Below are 16,165 nucleotides of genomic sequence, written 5' to 3'. Positions count from 1 at the left end.
GGGGATGTAGACTTTAAATGATCACTCTATTACAAATAATAATAATAAGGAAAGAGGTTTTGAATAATAATACATGTGGAATTGCTTGTCAGCTCAGGAGGGAGTTGGGGAGGAGGAAAAATATTCTAAATTAATTAATTAAATAAAAATGAAAACAAAACAAACAAAAAAAATGAAATAAAAGTGCATTTGATCACTTCTTTTTTTGTTATCTTTGAATAGAAAGTGTTTTACTATCCTACAATAAATCCTGCTAGTTACAAAGCACATGTTAGAAACCAAAACCAGGCCCCTTTTCTCCCTATTTAATCTCATTTCCTTTCTGTATCCTTTTTTTTTTTTTTTAAACTCTTACCTTCCATCTTGGAGTCAATACTGTGTATGGCTCCAAGGCTGAAGAGTGGTGAGGGATAGGCGATGGGGGTTAAGTGACTTGCCCAGGGTCACACAGCTAGGAAGTTGTGGGGAGCTATTAAGAGAAATTAGAATCTCAAGTAGATATTTTTATCTGGACCCCCTCAAAAGATCAATACAGACGGGCAGAGTTGTGTATTATCTTTCCGCCCCTATTTACAGGACGAGACAGGTGTGGGATATCTAAGATAAAAATCTGAGATTCCTCTTTTGATTCCTTTCATAATTCTCACCTTCCTTCAAAATACATTATAGTCTTATTGAAAAAGCTTTGGGCTCTCAGCACTCCATCAGGAGGGGGGCTAACTCTGTTCCCCTTTGCCTGAGAACACAGATGGCTGGTACCTCCAAGGCCGAACCCTTGGCAGGGCATTTTGCCCAGCATTAAAATAAAATAATGAGGCTCAAAAAATTGTTTAATACCATCAAGGCTGAGAAACTGACGGGGCTTTCCAACCTAATGGAGATGTCCCAGGCTCCACTTAAAGATAACACATGTAGTTGATAGTTTAGCATAGGTTAACAAGCCGTGCTTCCAATCTGTTTCATTCTTTGTGTCCGACTACCACCCAGGCCACTCAGATTAGTCTCTGGTTATAGAGTATTGATCTCTATAGGAAGTGTCTGAGTCCAGATTTGAATCAAGGACCACCTGTCTCTAGGCCTGGCTCTCAATCCACTGAGACACCTAGATTCCCCCTTTCTTTCTTTCTTTCTTTCTTTCTTTCTTTTTTTTTTTTTTGAAAGGAGTTACTTATATATTCTAAATTACCTCCAAATGATATTGTTTGGCCATGTACTTTAAGCAGATCAGAAAGTTAAAACAATTATATGTTTATCCTAAGAACTAAAAGCTGCTACCACTAAGTAGTCTTCATTAGCATAGTAATAGGTGATGAGCTTCTATCTAGACTTTCCAGGAACCCAAGCTGATAACCTGTAAGTGTAAGACTTGATGTTTTGTCAATTATGATTCATTGTATTAGATTAATCCTGTCTTTCAATCCTGTCATAATCTTTTAAATTCCTATTTCTATTGCATAGCATCTTTGCCATCCATCTCTGACCTATGTTATCCATGAATTAATAGGCATGTCATTCCTGCTTTCATATTTAACACTGATAGAAACATTTTAACATAACTGATGATGTAGAATGGAGCCTCAAAGGGAATACTCTTTTTGTATGTTTGTGCATATGTGTGTACATGATTAAGAATTGTAGTTCTTGCACCATATTATTGATTTATTGGTCAAAGTTCTGTAACAATTTGGTATTTGCTGCCTGATATGATATGGATTGAGAGTGATATGGGATTAGTAGATTTTCTGACAAATAGATCAGTTTATAGAGAAGAACGTGCCTTGGAAGCTCTACAAATTTACTGAATAGTCCATCCAGTTTTATAGAGCACATTTAGAAAATTAGACTTTTTGAAAGCCAGGAAAAATCTAAGGTAAATGGAAAGGTGCATGGGATACTGGAATTATTCAGAAATCAGATAGAGCTTGGTAAAACGAGAATAGAAACACCTATTCCTCTTCAATTCATAGCTTGATGTCCCAGATTAATGAAAAAATTATTAAAAATAACAAAATCCCAAACGTTGTTGGATGGATATGGCTTCAGGTCTGGGTCATATCTCCCTTCTTGCCCCAATGTCTTTTTACATCTAGAATCTTCCCCAAGACCCTGAGGACAGGGAACACCAAGGCCATGGGTGAGAAAATTTCCTTTTTAAAAAGGGAGCAGGTTCTTAGTAGGCATATATATAGAGTCCAAAATCAATTCAACAAACATTTATTAAATCTTTTAAGTACCAGACACTGTAGCAGGTTCTAGAAATACCAAAATAGAAATAAAACATTCTGCAGGATGAGAAGCCATATATAATACGGAGGAAAGATAATAATAGCTAGCATTTATATAATGCCTGGTATGTGCCCCAAACTGCTAAGTGCTTTACAAATATCTCATTTAATCCTTACCAGAATCCTGGGATGCAGTTATGATTGTAATCCCTGCTTTATATTTATGGAAACTGAGGCAGAGGTTAAATGATTTGCTCAAAGTTACATTACTAATGTCTGAGGGAAGATTTGAACTTAGATCTTCTTGACTCCAGATCCATCATCACTCTTTTACCTAGAATCTGTCATTAGTCAACATAGCTACCACTTAAAAAAATGAAATTAAGAAAGCAGTCATTTCCTTATAGATAACAGAGAAGTCCAGAGGTTGATTGTATGGGAAGAAGGACAAAGTCAGAGAAAGGCGTGGCTATTTTTAGAAGGAAAAAAAGGAACTATTTTCAGGTTTTTGGTGATTATGTGTCACCTACTTCTAACTTTCCCCTTCTTCATTCTTCCCCTCTTCCTGCCCCCCTAGAAACAATCCTGGGAATGAATTATTTTCTGAATAATCCCATTCTCTTCCCCTTGGTTCCTGGAGGTAGGGCAGGGAGACAGTGAAGGAATTCTCCCTACTTAGTAGGAGTTGTCCAGGATCCATAGTGTAGTTGTCTTCTTGGGGGGGGGGGGGGGCGGCGGAATGCATTATTATTATCTTTGAATGTCCATAGAACTAAAAACCAAGTCCTCACCCAGAGATCAACTGTATCCCATTTTGTGTGCATGTTTTCTCATCCTTGTTTGAAACCATTCATTCTCACTTTCATGATACTTGGTCATTGTCTTCCTCTTATTTTTGTCTTTTCTTGTTTTTCTTTATAACATGCAAAGAGATTCTGAAATTGAATGTATAGAAGTAGAAAGAGTTCGGGACTTGGATTCAGGAAAACTTGGGTGTAAAACCTACCTTTGATATGTCTACTCTCCTTTTATGTACCCTATATTCCAGTATCACTAGCCTTCTTGTTCTTCACACATAACTCTTCATCTTTAGATTCCCTCCCTTTCCATTAGCTTCATTAACTCCCATTTATGTTGTGTATATAAATGTCTATACATATAGAGCCATATATCTTGTATTATCTATATATATGAATATATATGTACATACACATGCATGTATCTTATATTATATACAATGTAGTGTTTTACAAGTCTTAAAGTTTAGCTATTATGTCTGTCTCTCTATCTCTTTGCTCATGTGTATGTTTCTATCAATATCTGTCTGTTTCTGTCTTTTTGTCTCCGTTTTTCTGAATCTCAGTCTTTGCTGTGGATATGTTTGTGTCTGTTGTTCTCTCTCTCTTTCTCAAGCAGCCCCTGTCTTGTGTCCCATTCTCCCTCTCTTTCCTCCTTCCCTTTCTGCCTCTCTTTTTTGTCCCTGAATCTGTTCCAAGCTTTCCATGTCCCCCTCTTCTAGGATTGGACCAATAAGGAAATAGTTGTGCAAAGACTTCTGAAGACTGTCAGTCTTGTCTATTAACCTTCAGGGCATGACCCAGAATATACTATCTCAGGGATCTTGTAAAAGGGGCCCAGAAGCTCCCGGGGTGACTAGGCATGACTCCAAAATATGTTTGATAAAGCAACCAAAGTGTGAGAAACATTGCACCTATCCCTATTGGTCAGTAGCGGTTTGTTTCTCCCAACACAACCTTATCTTGCCTTTACCTTTTACAATCCAACATTTCCCCAATTGATCTTCTGCAGAAAGTCTTGACCTTTCTTCTTGGGGGGGGGGGGGACATAAGAGATAAATAGTTGAGATGGTTGGTCCTTCAAAAATTATAACCTTACACTCCGGAAGGACTGATACACCCTTCCCCTACCAGCCTTGGGGGAGGAAGGGGAAGGAGAGGAATGCTGATAAGAGATCTAGGATCAAAAAGTTTGTAGACTTCATTTCCCAGATATACCCCTAGGGCATGGGGGGAGGGGAAGAGGGAGAATGATGAATGGAAGAAGATGAATGGAAATGAGTAGAGATTATTATCTAGTAGCTAATCTCATCCTTTTAGCATGCCTATTACTCTCCACCCTAAAGAGTTAGCATCATCCACTGACCCAAGAAAAGAAGCTTTACCTGTTATGAGTCACTGGTTTTGAATCTCCTTATAAATTCTCCCAGGGCCAGAAAGGGTTCATAGCCTGTAGTACCCCTGGAACATTAATCATGCTGCCTATTCTCCTCACCTTTGCCATTTTCCTGCCCTGGGGTTTGTCCTTCCCAGTCATTCCTCCAACTCTCCAGGATGATTTGAACTTCTTTGAGGTAAGTATTACATACTCTTCTTGCCTACCAGGTGAACATACTAATATAACACCTTTTTCAGTGATCATTAGGTTTCAGTCCTGTCTGACTCATGTGACTCCATTTAGGGGTTGTTTTTTTTTTTTTTTTTTTTAACCTTTACCTTCTATCTTAGAATCAGTCCTATGTATTGAGGCAATGGGTGTGAGTGACTTGGCCGGGGTCACAGAGCTAAGGAGTATCTGAGGCTAGTTTGGAATCCAGGATCCTCCTCTCTTTCGCCCTGATTTTCAATCCCAATTTAGGTTTTTCTGGGCCAAGATACTAAAATGGTTTAATGTTTCCTTCTCCAGGTCATTTTACCAATGAAAAAATAGAGGGAAAGAGGGTTGAGTGACTTGTCCAGGGTCACACAACTATCAAGTGTCTGAATCCAGATTTGAACTCAGGAAAATTGAATTTTCTTAATTCTAGGCATGGAACTCCATCCATTGTATTATCTAGCTGCTCACATATTACCTTGTGGTTTGCTAATTACTTTAGTTATTTTTTATTTTAACCTCACAGCAACCCAGTGAGGCAAGTACTATCTGCTTTTTACAGATGAAGAGGGAGCAACTAGGCTTTGCAGTAGATGTATATTAGGACTCTAGAAGGAAAAGGCAATTTATTTTTTATAAATAAAAAGCATTTATTAGTTATCTATTAAATTTCAGGGATTGTGCTAAGTGCTGGGGATGCCAAGAAAGACAAAAGATAATCTCTGCCCTCAAGGATCAAGTCTAATGGAGACTAACATAGGATAAATTGGAGATATTCACAGAGGGAAAGGTTTTTTTTTTAAACCCTTACCTTCTGTCTTAGAACCAATACTTTGTATTGGTTCTATAAGGCAGAAGATTGGTAAGAACTAGGCAATGGGGGCGAAGTGACTTTCCCAGGGTCACACTGCTAGGTGTCTTAGCCAGATTAGAACCCAGGACCTCCCTTATCTGGGCCTGGCTGTCAATCTACTGAGCCACCCATTTGCCCCCAGCTAGTTCCTAATTCTAAGGATGAATCCATATAAAGTGGTTGCATTATACAAATTTCTACTGCATATTTTCATTGAGTAAAACTTCTTCATTTTGTATATTTCTGTGTCCATTGTCTTAGCACCCATTACAATGAGGGCCTTGAGGTTAGAGACCATATCTTATTTATCCTTAGATCCTAATGCTACTGGACACAGGCACTTAAGTAATTCTTCATATTTTTGATTACTTGAATTGGATTTTTTTTTAAAATCCTTACCTTCTGCTTTAGAATCAATTCCACGTATTGGTTCCAAGGCAGAAACTAAGTAAGGGCTAGGCAATGGGGGTCAAGTGACTCGTCATACAGCTAGGAAGTGTCTGAGGTCAGATTTGAACCTAGGACCTTCTGTCTCCAGGCCTGGCTCTCAGTTCAATGAGCTCCCCAACTGTCCCCCTTAAACTGGATTTAATTGAGAGTCAGGAAACTGGTATTTTCTCCATGGTGCAATAGAAATAAGGTTGAATTTGAAGTCAGAGAACCTAGGTTGCTAATGTCAATTCAAACTGGGTCAAATTACTTAGATTATCTAGACTCAAGGATACCATACCTGCGAAATGAAGACTTTCTGCTCCAATTGTAAATGTCAGGAGACTATTAACTGAATTGAATATAGATCAGATTCATAGCCATCCTTTGTGTCCTCTGGAGATATTCAGTCCACATGGTGACTCCCTGGATATTTTCTCATACCTCAGGCTAAGGTTCATTTCTTTTCATGTGTTTCCTTTATTTTAGGATTACTTCCATCGATTTTTCTTCACTACAGAGGAATCCCAGAAGTATTCTCTGGAAGATCAATTGCGCTTCTTGCAGCATTTCTTCAGGCTGGAAGAAACTGGCTGGTTGGATGAGCCAACGAAGGCTCTCATAAGGCAGCCTCGATGTGGGGTCCCAGATATTGCTGACTATTCTTTTTTTCCTGGGTCACCTAAAATTGAAAGAAATCATGTAACCTACAGGTAACTTATAGGTTATAAAATGAAGCATTTTCAGGAATGTATGGGGAGCCTGGGGGACAGCCATAAGAGGACGGGGATAAGGGAATTTATACTGTCTCTTTCCTCTCTCTCCAGGCAAAACAGCACAAAATTTTAACCCTTCACTCACAAGAGGCATTTCTCCAGGGTCACCTATTCAAGTATCTCTATCCTTAGATTATCCTTAGATTATTTCTAAAGATTACTTCTAGCAACAGTTAGCATTTTCTTTAATTGAGGCAACATGACGTACCTGGGCAAGTCATGTAATTTCTATGTCTCAGCCTAATCTATTGGTAAAACGATGAGTTTGGACAAGGCCATCTGCAACAGAAATGAGATTTAGACTGAGGTGTAGAACTGATTCCAAATTCAGTGTTCAGAGGGAGATGATAATGCTTTACATTGGTGGAACCAGAATTTAACTCCTTGATTCTCTTCTCTTCACTATCCCTCCTACCCAATTTTATCTCTCTTAGTATCTACAACTATCCGGTGGGCATGAAGTATGAGAGAGTTGAAAAGATCATTTTGAAAGCAGTAAAAATATGGAGTAATGTGACCCCCTTGAAATTCCAAAGAGTGTATACAGAAAGATCCGACATTGAGTTTGCTTTCCTGAGAGGAGGTAAGAAGAAAATCAGAACATGGAAATCTAGGAATCGCTGAAGACCTTATTTAATTATTTGACACTAATAGACTTGAAAGGCTAATTACAGTAGCAAGCTGTCCTAATTCTCTTGATTTCTCATTTGATTCTGATAGAAACTATGGTTTCTATTGGAGGTACACTTTATTTTTCCCATTTTAGAGATGAGAACTGAGGCAGAGATTGAATATCTGAGGTGAGATTTGGTTAGGAATTTCTGACTTTAGGTATAGCACTGACTACTTTCTACCTTTCTGAATATAAACAAAGGGTCCATCTTTCTGGAGATAGTACCTTAATGTAACCATATTTGGATTTATTAGCTTTTAAGTTCTGTTAAGTTGAAATGTTGACTCATCAGGCTTCAAGGTGCTGGATCCATTATTCTAACCCTAAGAATTTAAACTTAACCCTCTCTTCTGCAAATTAGGAATATTTTTTTTTTTTGTCTCATACTTATTCCCTTAGGACTTTTATCCCTATATCTACTACAAGACATAGGATAGATGAATCCCAAACACAAGCTCCTCATCAGGCTTCTAAGTGGCATGTCTTTTCTATTTCACGTGGTCCCCAATGTGATCTCTTATTTCCTGTCCAAACAACATAATTTTAAATTGTTTTAGCACAATCCCTGGAACATAAATGATTGGGGCATGATCCTAGAGTCAAGAAGATTCTTGATTTTTAAGTTGGGCGTAGACACTTTGCTCCTGTTTACTTTAGTTAAGGAATGACTTAATCTTTTTAGTATCTTAGCCAAGAAAATCCTAAATATGGTCACAGTACAGTCAGACATGACTGAAATGACTAAACGATAACAAAAATGCTTATTTTCTTTCCTCCTTCTCCTGTAGGTCATGGTGATGGCTTCCCCTTTGATGGAAAAGGAAACACCCTAGCACATGCTTTTGCTCCAAATCCTTACTACCAAGGAGTGGTCCACTTTGACAGAGATGAAGAATGGTCATATTCTCATGAAGGTAAATCTATTCTCTATTATGCTGCTTGGGGATGCGGGTGGAGCTTTATTCTAGTCATCTGGATTAAATGGAGACCTCACAGTGTAATTTCATTTTAATTCTTCCTTTGAAATTCCTATTTTTCTGTCTGATTTCTCAACTGCCTATTTATATTCTTCTCTCTTTTTTTCTTCCTTTGTGACTTTTCTGTTTTATGATTTTCCTTCATTTCTAATACCCTTCCCCAGGCTCCTCCACAATCCTCCTGTGCTTTTTTTTGTACCATTAAATCTATTTCCTCTTATATTTCCATCCTTTTTATTCTCCTCCATTTCCTATTTCTCCATCTTCTATTTTTTCTTTATTCCTTGACCTTTCCCTCACTCACTTTCTCATTCATTTCCCCTTAGGAATCAATCTCTTCCTGGTGGCTGTTCATGAGATAGGCCATGCCCTGGGCCTGGGACACTCTCAGGATCCAAACTCCATCATGTTCCCCACTTATCAATACCAGGACCCAAAATACTTCAGACTTGGTGATGATGATATAAAAGGAATCCAGACCCTTTATTATTCAGGTCAGTACATAGGAAAGAAATGGGTAAAGATAATAAATGCTCCGGGTTTCCATTGTCATGTTTTGGTTTACTAATAGCCTCAGAATAGTTTTTTGTGGTATTTGTCTGCTTAAAGGAAAGGAAGGGAAGGAAAAGGAAAGGGACCGGATAGGATAGGATTCAAGAATTCACCAACTATGTAACCAGGTGATCTTTTCTTATTTAATCCTCACAACAACCTTGGTGGGAGGGTAGGGGAAGGTACTATCATGATCCTCATTTTTCAGTTGAGAAAACTGTGACAGGCAGAGATTGAGTGACTTTCCCATGGTCACACAGTAAATGAGAACAGAACTTCATCCTCTGGCACCTAGCTGTCTCTTGATGAAGGATAGGGTTATATGCTTATTTTGGAATATTCTTGATGTGTAAAAATGTTTCCTGTGTACATTCATCAATGTGTGATAACTCATTCACACCATTAACTCTGGGTAGCTTAGCCATTGAACAGCTAAAACTCTTCTTTTATGTGGGATGAGGGAGGAAAAGGAGAACAAGTAGGTATGCCACTTTCCCTTACTTCAGTCTTCATTTCCTTGACATAACCTTTCTTTCCCTTCCTTTTTTCTCTGGCCCTTAGGGAACAAATCCCAGAGAGTATCCTGAAGTTTTAGACTTGTTGAAGATGGATACATTTCTACAGAAAATTTTCCTGACCCAGGAACGAAATCAGACAACATTCCTTATGTTTCCTTTGAGGCCTGCTAGAGCTAAGACCCAAAGGGCAGGGAAGGAAAGTGAATGGTTTAATTTTGAATTTTAACATTAAAGTTAAAAACATTTTCATATAAAGAATAGAACACAAAAAAAGAATGTTATATGTATTTAGGAAACTGAATTGTCCATTTTCTATTGCTTTTTTTTTTAAAGGATGTAAGTAAATTGTACATATTACTTCCCAAACTCTCTTGCTTGTTTGTACTTCCTTTAAAAGTTGAGGAGAATGGATTGGTTACATTCTGAGGGTCTGAAGAGAAAAGGAAAGGGAGGGTAAATGGGTATTAGTGAATAAATTAATTAAAAATGAGAGATGTAATGATAATACCAGGGAAAGAGAAAACAACAAAATAATTTCCTGATTGTGGAGGAATTTTTTCTTTTCTTTTTTTTGCAAATGAGAGAGACAAAGCAAATTGGGAAATGGCCAGACCAGAAAACCTTGCATAGATTTTCACATTCCTGGGAAACTCATGTTAAAGCATCCTTCTCACTACGTTCTAGGTTATAGATACAATGATAGATATACCCCCTCCTGCCTCACATGGATATACACACAGATATGTACACACACATACAAATGCATGCACAGCAAGGGGCTGAGATAGCTGAGGGAAATATTGTACCAAAATTTTGATGCCCAGATATTCTGTACCTCAATCCTAAGCTCTGTGCTTTGTGAGGAGTAACCTATTATATGGTAGAGACAGAAATAGAAAGGCCTCGATGCAGGTTCAGATTCAGCTACATTTGAGAATTATGACCAAGTCAGTTGGCATATGCCTAATTGCTTCTTTGTCCTTTCTTGATCTTGGGAATCAACACTCTGTTCTGACCACACAGTCTCTGACCTCCCTCCTTTCCCTGACCTGGCCCAGTTCCCTGAAGAATACTTAGTTCCTAGCTTAATGTCTCATTCCACTGCTCAGAAGCCCAGGGCCTGGTGCCAATGAAAGCTACCAGTCACCCTCAAATCACTGAACATCATTCTCAGAAGCTGTGATTAATCATTGACTCTTCTTGTCCTATTTCCAGCTCAATGTACTTGTCCTGGCTACAGAGAACATTTATCCTTTTATTAATAAGATCCGTAGATTTGGAATCTGAAGGCATCCAAGAAGTCAATTAGGCCAACCTTCTCATTTTACAGATGTGGAAACTAAGATCCAGAGTAATTAGCATCAGACACATTTTACATAGCTGAAATTCAAAATTGGATCCTTTTACTCCAAATTGAGCAATTTTTCCATTAGTCCATACTTTAAGAATAACAAGTGTTAAAAAATAGTAGCTAACACGAGTATGGGCCTACTATGTGCCAAACACCATGATAAATGTTTTGTGAATATTATCCTATTTCATCCTAACAACACTTTTAGAGTTGGGTCTGATTTATTTTATCTCCATTTTATTGATGAAAAAATGAGGAAAATAGAGGATAAGTGATTGTCTTGAGATCAGATTTGAATTCAAATTAACTTATTTTGGGCCCAGCTGACTGAAAACTATAGCTTCCTCTAGATTGTTTACCTACCTTTCCAACTTTATTTTACATTCCTCACCTTTGGTATGATTAAAACTAGCTGATTGCTTTCTATTCACTATTAACAGTCCCTCCCATTCCTAAAATAAACCTTCTATGTGCCCTGTTCAAGTCACTGTTTTCCTTCAAGATGTAATAAATGCTTTATAAGCTTATAAATTTGATTCTGTTTTGTATTTGAAAAATGAAGCCTTTTTCAAAGCAGCTTGCTATAAGGATTTTATACCAGTTTCTTAATTTTGATTGCATTGCTTTTGTTTGTGCAGAAAAAAATTTAATGCAGTCAGTTATCTCTTATATCTCATAATGCTATCTGTTTTGTTTTGACCTAAATTCTTCCCTTATCCATAGGTCTGACAGGAAAACTTTTGTGCTCTCATAATTATTTATGATATCACACTTTATTTCCATGTATCCATTTCATTTCATGTATTCCATTTTTATTTTACCTTGGTATATAACAAGAGATATTGCCTAATTTCTGCCATTCAATTCTCTAGTTTTCCTAGTTGTTTTAGTCAAATACCCTGTTCTTTTTCAAAAGTTTATATCTTTGGGTTTGTCAAACACCAGGTTACTGTGGTCACTGTGAGTGCCTAATCTATTCCATTGATTCTCTACTCTATTTCTTAGCCAGTATCATTGTTTATTCATTATTTTTCATTGGTTGCCTTGATATTCTAGGGCCATGATGGTAAACCTATGGCACATATGCCAAAGAGGACTTGCAAGCTCTCCCTGGGCATATGTAATATTGCCTGTCAGAGTCTGTTACTAAAAAGACAGAGGAACTTGGGTAGACAAGCTCCCTTCCCCATTTCCACCACACCTGAGGATATTTTTTCACATTACCTGTCCCTCTGCCCAGCAACCCAATGGGAGCACTCCCCTCCTGTGGAGGGGCCTACTTGGCACTCATCCTGGCTGGGGCATTGCTCAGGGTATCTAAAAGGTTTGCCATCACTGTTCTAGTGCCTTTGTTTTTCCAGAAAAAAAATTGTTATTATGTTTCATAGTTTATGAGATCATTTTGGGGTATTTGATTCATATGGCATAGAATAAGTAAATAAAATTTGGAAAAATTGTCATTTTTATATTGATTCAGCCTACCCAGGAGGAATTAATGTTTTTTTTTTTTTCTAATTGTTATGTCTGCCTTTATTTTTGTGAAAAGTGTCTGTTATCCTATAGCTAAGACACATGGCCACCTGTGTGGTAAGTTTCATATCCAAAACCCTACTTGTGCAAAATGTCACATACTTGGAAATGAGCAGTATTGATCCACCTCTTTTTCTGATGGGAACCTATCAAAATTTGTCTATCTTATTACAAAAATTTTGTTATAACAAGCTGGGACACACTGAAATTTTATCTGATCTCCATTGAAGTTGAATTATCCTGAGTTTTGCCACATTAATTTAGGTAAAATACCCCAAAAGGAAAAAAAAAATTTCAATGCTCTGAAAAGGTAACAAGACCTTACCCACTAGCAAGCTCGAAGAATATACTGGATGCTTTTTTTTTTTAAACCCTTACCTTCCAACTTGGAACCAATACTGTGTATTGGTTCCAAGGCAGAAGAGTGGTAAGGGCTAGGCAATGGGCATTAAGTGACTTGCCCAGGATCATGCAGCTAGGAAGTATCTGAGGCCAGATTTGAACCCAGGACCTCCCATCTCTAGGCCCAGCTCTCAATCCACTGAGCCACCCTGTTGCCCCCTGTTTTGTTTTTTAAGTCAAATATTCCATGAAGTGGTTTCTTTTCAGGAATGAGTTGGATTAGATGGCTACTGTGATACCTTGCAATTCTTAGATTAGGTGATTTTATGAACATACTTATTAACCAGACACCTAGAATTTGGTCCAAAATATATCAGAGTTCATTGCCAATAATGTTGAGACTCAGCTCCCACAATGAAATGGTGCTACAAAGATTATGAGAGGAAAAAAAAAACATGAGAAAGGGAGCATGTGAGCAGGGGGGCAATTATCCAAAGGTTTTTCTTAAGGATCTCTATTGTGACCTCAGTCCATGTTTTGTTGAATACTTGATAGGCAGGTAATGCTAATCAGAGAAATTTGGACCCTGGTACAGCCTGATTTAACAGTTGTTTATGTCCTGTTCAGCTCTGGGGGCTCAGGGGACTGGAAGTAGATGCCACTACAGGGAATTGAAACCTTTATAGAGATGCTTATTGGAGAGCTAGAAGTGTAGTCTGTGTTAAGTCTGTTCAAAGAAAGGAAACAGAAAATCAAAGCTTCTTGTCAGCTGGGTTGTTTGAGGCTTTGGCAGGACCTCTGTTCCAGAGTATATCAACAGAGATAGGTAGGAGCACTTCTCAATAGAACACCTATGTTCCCATTTTATTGATGAGGAAACTGAGGGACACATTTGTGAAAAAGCTTAACACTTAGTAACAGAGCTAGTAAGTGGTAAAGCTGGGTCTTGTGGCACCAGTACAGTAGCCCTTTCTAGGTTTAGTTTCTTCATCTATAAAATAAATTGTTCAGACTAGGCAGTAGATCCCTCATGTTGGTTCTAAAGTAAAAGTTTGTCTTATGTGAAAGGTGGCAAATTTTGTGGTAGAGGAGAAAGTGACAGAAATAGAAGTATAGCTAAAGACTAGAACTCCAAACATTATTCTTCTCCCTCAAAAAAAAGGAGCCCTACTTGAAGAAGCATAATATTTCCATTTGAAGCACCCCCACCCAAACCCCAACTCACAAACTCTTGTAGAAGCTCTGAAAGTTTCAGCCATTCCAGGTGCTGAAGGAGAACTGAGATCTGGGATTGAGAGCTGGAGAGCAGTAGAAGGAAGATACTAAATCTGGAAACCCAGAATTCATAATCAGACCCACCTCGTGCTACTGTCCTCAATCCAGGCTATTTGTCTAAGTCAGAGAAAATGTCTATTCTAGATATAAATAGGACTCTGCCAGACATCTGTCTATATCAGAGACTCAGGGAGACTGGAAAACAGAAAAAAAAAATTTTGCCCCTTCAAGAGGTCGGGTGGACCATACTGAGTGTAGGGCAGAGAAAGATTGAGATTTACCTAAGTAACAATCCAGAAACTGAAGATCTATCTGGTCTGTATTAGCCTTTCCCCCATTTCAAAGAAACAAAGCTGTGGGTCGATTAGGAGAGGATCCTTGTAGTTATCTGGGCACTCCATAGATTTAGTTTACCCCGTAGATCCTAGTTTACCCAAATAGGTTTTCTGTATGAATAAATAATTTGTTAAACCTCTAAACAGTTAGTAAAGCTACACTGAATTTAACAGAGACTTGGAAACAAATAGGCATGGAGGTAGGGAATGGACATTTGTCCATGACTAGACTAAATTCTAGCTAGTGTTAAGAGACTAGAAGAAAGCAAAATATTCAAGCTTGGCTGGTATCAAGGTTTAGCTGAACATATAAACCCAAGGGTCGGAGAGGAGTGGCAAGACCAATTATCAGAGTGAAGATTCTGAGGTGTGGAAGTGGTACTATATCTAGAAGTCAAAATGAAGGAAGTTAGGAAATGGCATCTGTCTGACCTATTTCCCAGATCTTTAACCATTTCATTTAAAGCTATTTATGTTCCCTGCCACCAGCTAGTATTTCAATAATTTTTTAAGATTTGCAAAACACTTTCCTTTTTTTCTGTTTTCATGTTCAGGGCTCATTATTGAGGTTGTGGGCAAGTATGTAGAGATATGGATATATAGGTAAGTATATCTGTGTGTGTGTCTAGCCCCTGGCATAAAGGTAGTAATTTATATTTTACTTATTTTTTAAAACTATTACCTTCCATATTAGAATCAATACTCAGTAGTGGTTCCAAGGCAGAAGAGTGGTAAGGGCTAGGCAGTGGGGGTTAAGTGACTTGCCCAGGGTCAGACAGCTAGGAAGTGTCTGATGCCTGATTTTAACCTAGGACCTCTTATCTCTAGGTCTGGCTATCAATGCACTGAGCTACCCAGTTGCCCCTAAATTCTACTTCTAAGACTCCAGGTTTCTAAACAGTACTTTTAACCAAGATCTGTTTTCAATCTGATGAAATTTAATAGGAACCCTTCTCTGAACAATGTTTGGTTTTTTTGGAATATTTTTCAATGGTTACATGATTTATGATTATTCCCACTATTCTTCCCTCCCCTCTCCCAGAGCTAACAATTAATTCCACTGCGTTATACATGTATCATTGTTCAAAACTTATTTCTGTGCTATACATATTTGCAGTAGAGGGATCTTTTAATGCCAAACCCCCAATCATATCACCTTCGAACCATGTGATTGATCATATGTTTTTCTTCTGTGTTTCTGCTCCAATAGTTCTTTTTCTAGATGTGGACAGCATTCTTTCTCATAAGTTTCTCTGGATTTTCCTGGGTCATTGCTTTGCTGCTAGTAGAGAAGTCCATTATATTTGATTGTGCCACAGTGTATCAGTCTCTGTTTACAATGTTCTCCTGGTTCTGCCCCTTTCACCACTTGGCATCAATTCCTGGAGGTCAGTCCACTGAACAATGTTTTTAAAACACAAACTAAATTACATAGGATTGCAAAGGAAGTTAAATACATTGAAATCAAGTTACATATATATATATATATATATATATATATTTTAACACAGGAACTCCAGGTTAAGTACCCTTATAAATATGCTCTCATCAAAGGTGATTTCGGGAGATATTTCTATTAACTGAAGTAACAAAATTTTTCTTTCTTCTTTCAATCATTACCCTAAACAGATCAGGCAAGATTGCTCTCTGAATTAATGTAGAGCCTGGAGAGTGATGTAGGTATTGCAACAGAGTCATATGAAAAGATTTTAATTTATGATATTTTGTCTGAATTAATGGGTAAGAAAAATTGATGAAGTTCCTTATTCAGATGAAACCAAAGGCAGACTAATATGCAATGTTACTATTGGTTTGCAATATACACTCTAAAGTGGAAAGCAGTGCTGTGCTAATTATTTTTCCATAACATTGAAGGTAATTTTACCAGTCATGAATATGCTCTATAATTAAAACAATTTAGTAAAGCTAAACAATGAA

The 16,165-nt window shown here is 37.8% G+C and overlaps 1 protein-coding gene across 1 annotated transcript; it reads left to right on the top strand.

Annotated features, from left to right (window-relative positions):
* The first annotated feature begins 4,497 nt into the window (after positions 1-4,497).
* Positions 4,498-9,555, top strand: MMP26 (matrix metallopeptidase 26). The gene is made up of 6 exons (XM_044666369.1): positions 4,498-4,596; positions 6,388-6,611; positions 7,109-7,257; positions 8,136-8,261; positions 8,651-8,818; positions 9,438-9,555. Exons 1-6 carry the CDS (start codon positions 4,498-4,500, stop codon positions 9,461-9,463), a joined length of 792 nt encoding a protein of 263 aa, XP_044522304.1. The 3' UTR covers positions 9,464-9,555.
* The last annotated feature ends 6,610 nt before the right edge of the window (positions 9,556-16,165 follow it).

This window comes from Gracilinanus agilis, chromosome 3 (genome assembly GCF_016433145.1).
Source record: "Gracilinanus agilis isolate LMUSP501 chromosome 3, AgileGrace, whole genome shotgun sequence".
NCBI lineage: Eukaryota > Metazoa > Chordata > Mammalia > Didelphimorphia > Didelphidae > Gracilinanus > Gracilinanus agilis.
Note: the sequence above shows the minus strand (reverse complement) of the source record. Positions and strands in the feature narration are given on the sequence as shown.

Excerpts from the sequence above, each read along its gene's own strand:
- MMP26 (XM_044666369.1), top strand. The coding sequence starts at position 4,498 with ATGCTGCCTATTCTCCTCACCTTTGCCATTTTCCTGCCCTGGGGTTTG. Across the intron at positions 8,262-8,650 it reads ATGGTCATATTCTCATGAAG|GAATCAATCTCTTCCTGGTG; the intron begins GTAAATCTATTC and ends ATTTCCCCTTAG. Across the intron at positions 8,819-9,437 it reads CCAGACCCTTTATTATTCAG|GGAACAAATCCCAGAGAGTA; the intron begins GTCAGTACATAG and ends TCTGGCCCTTAG.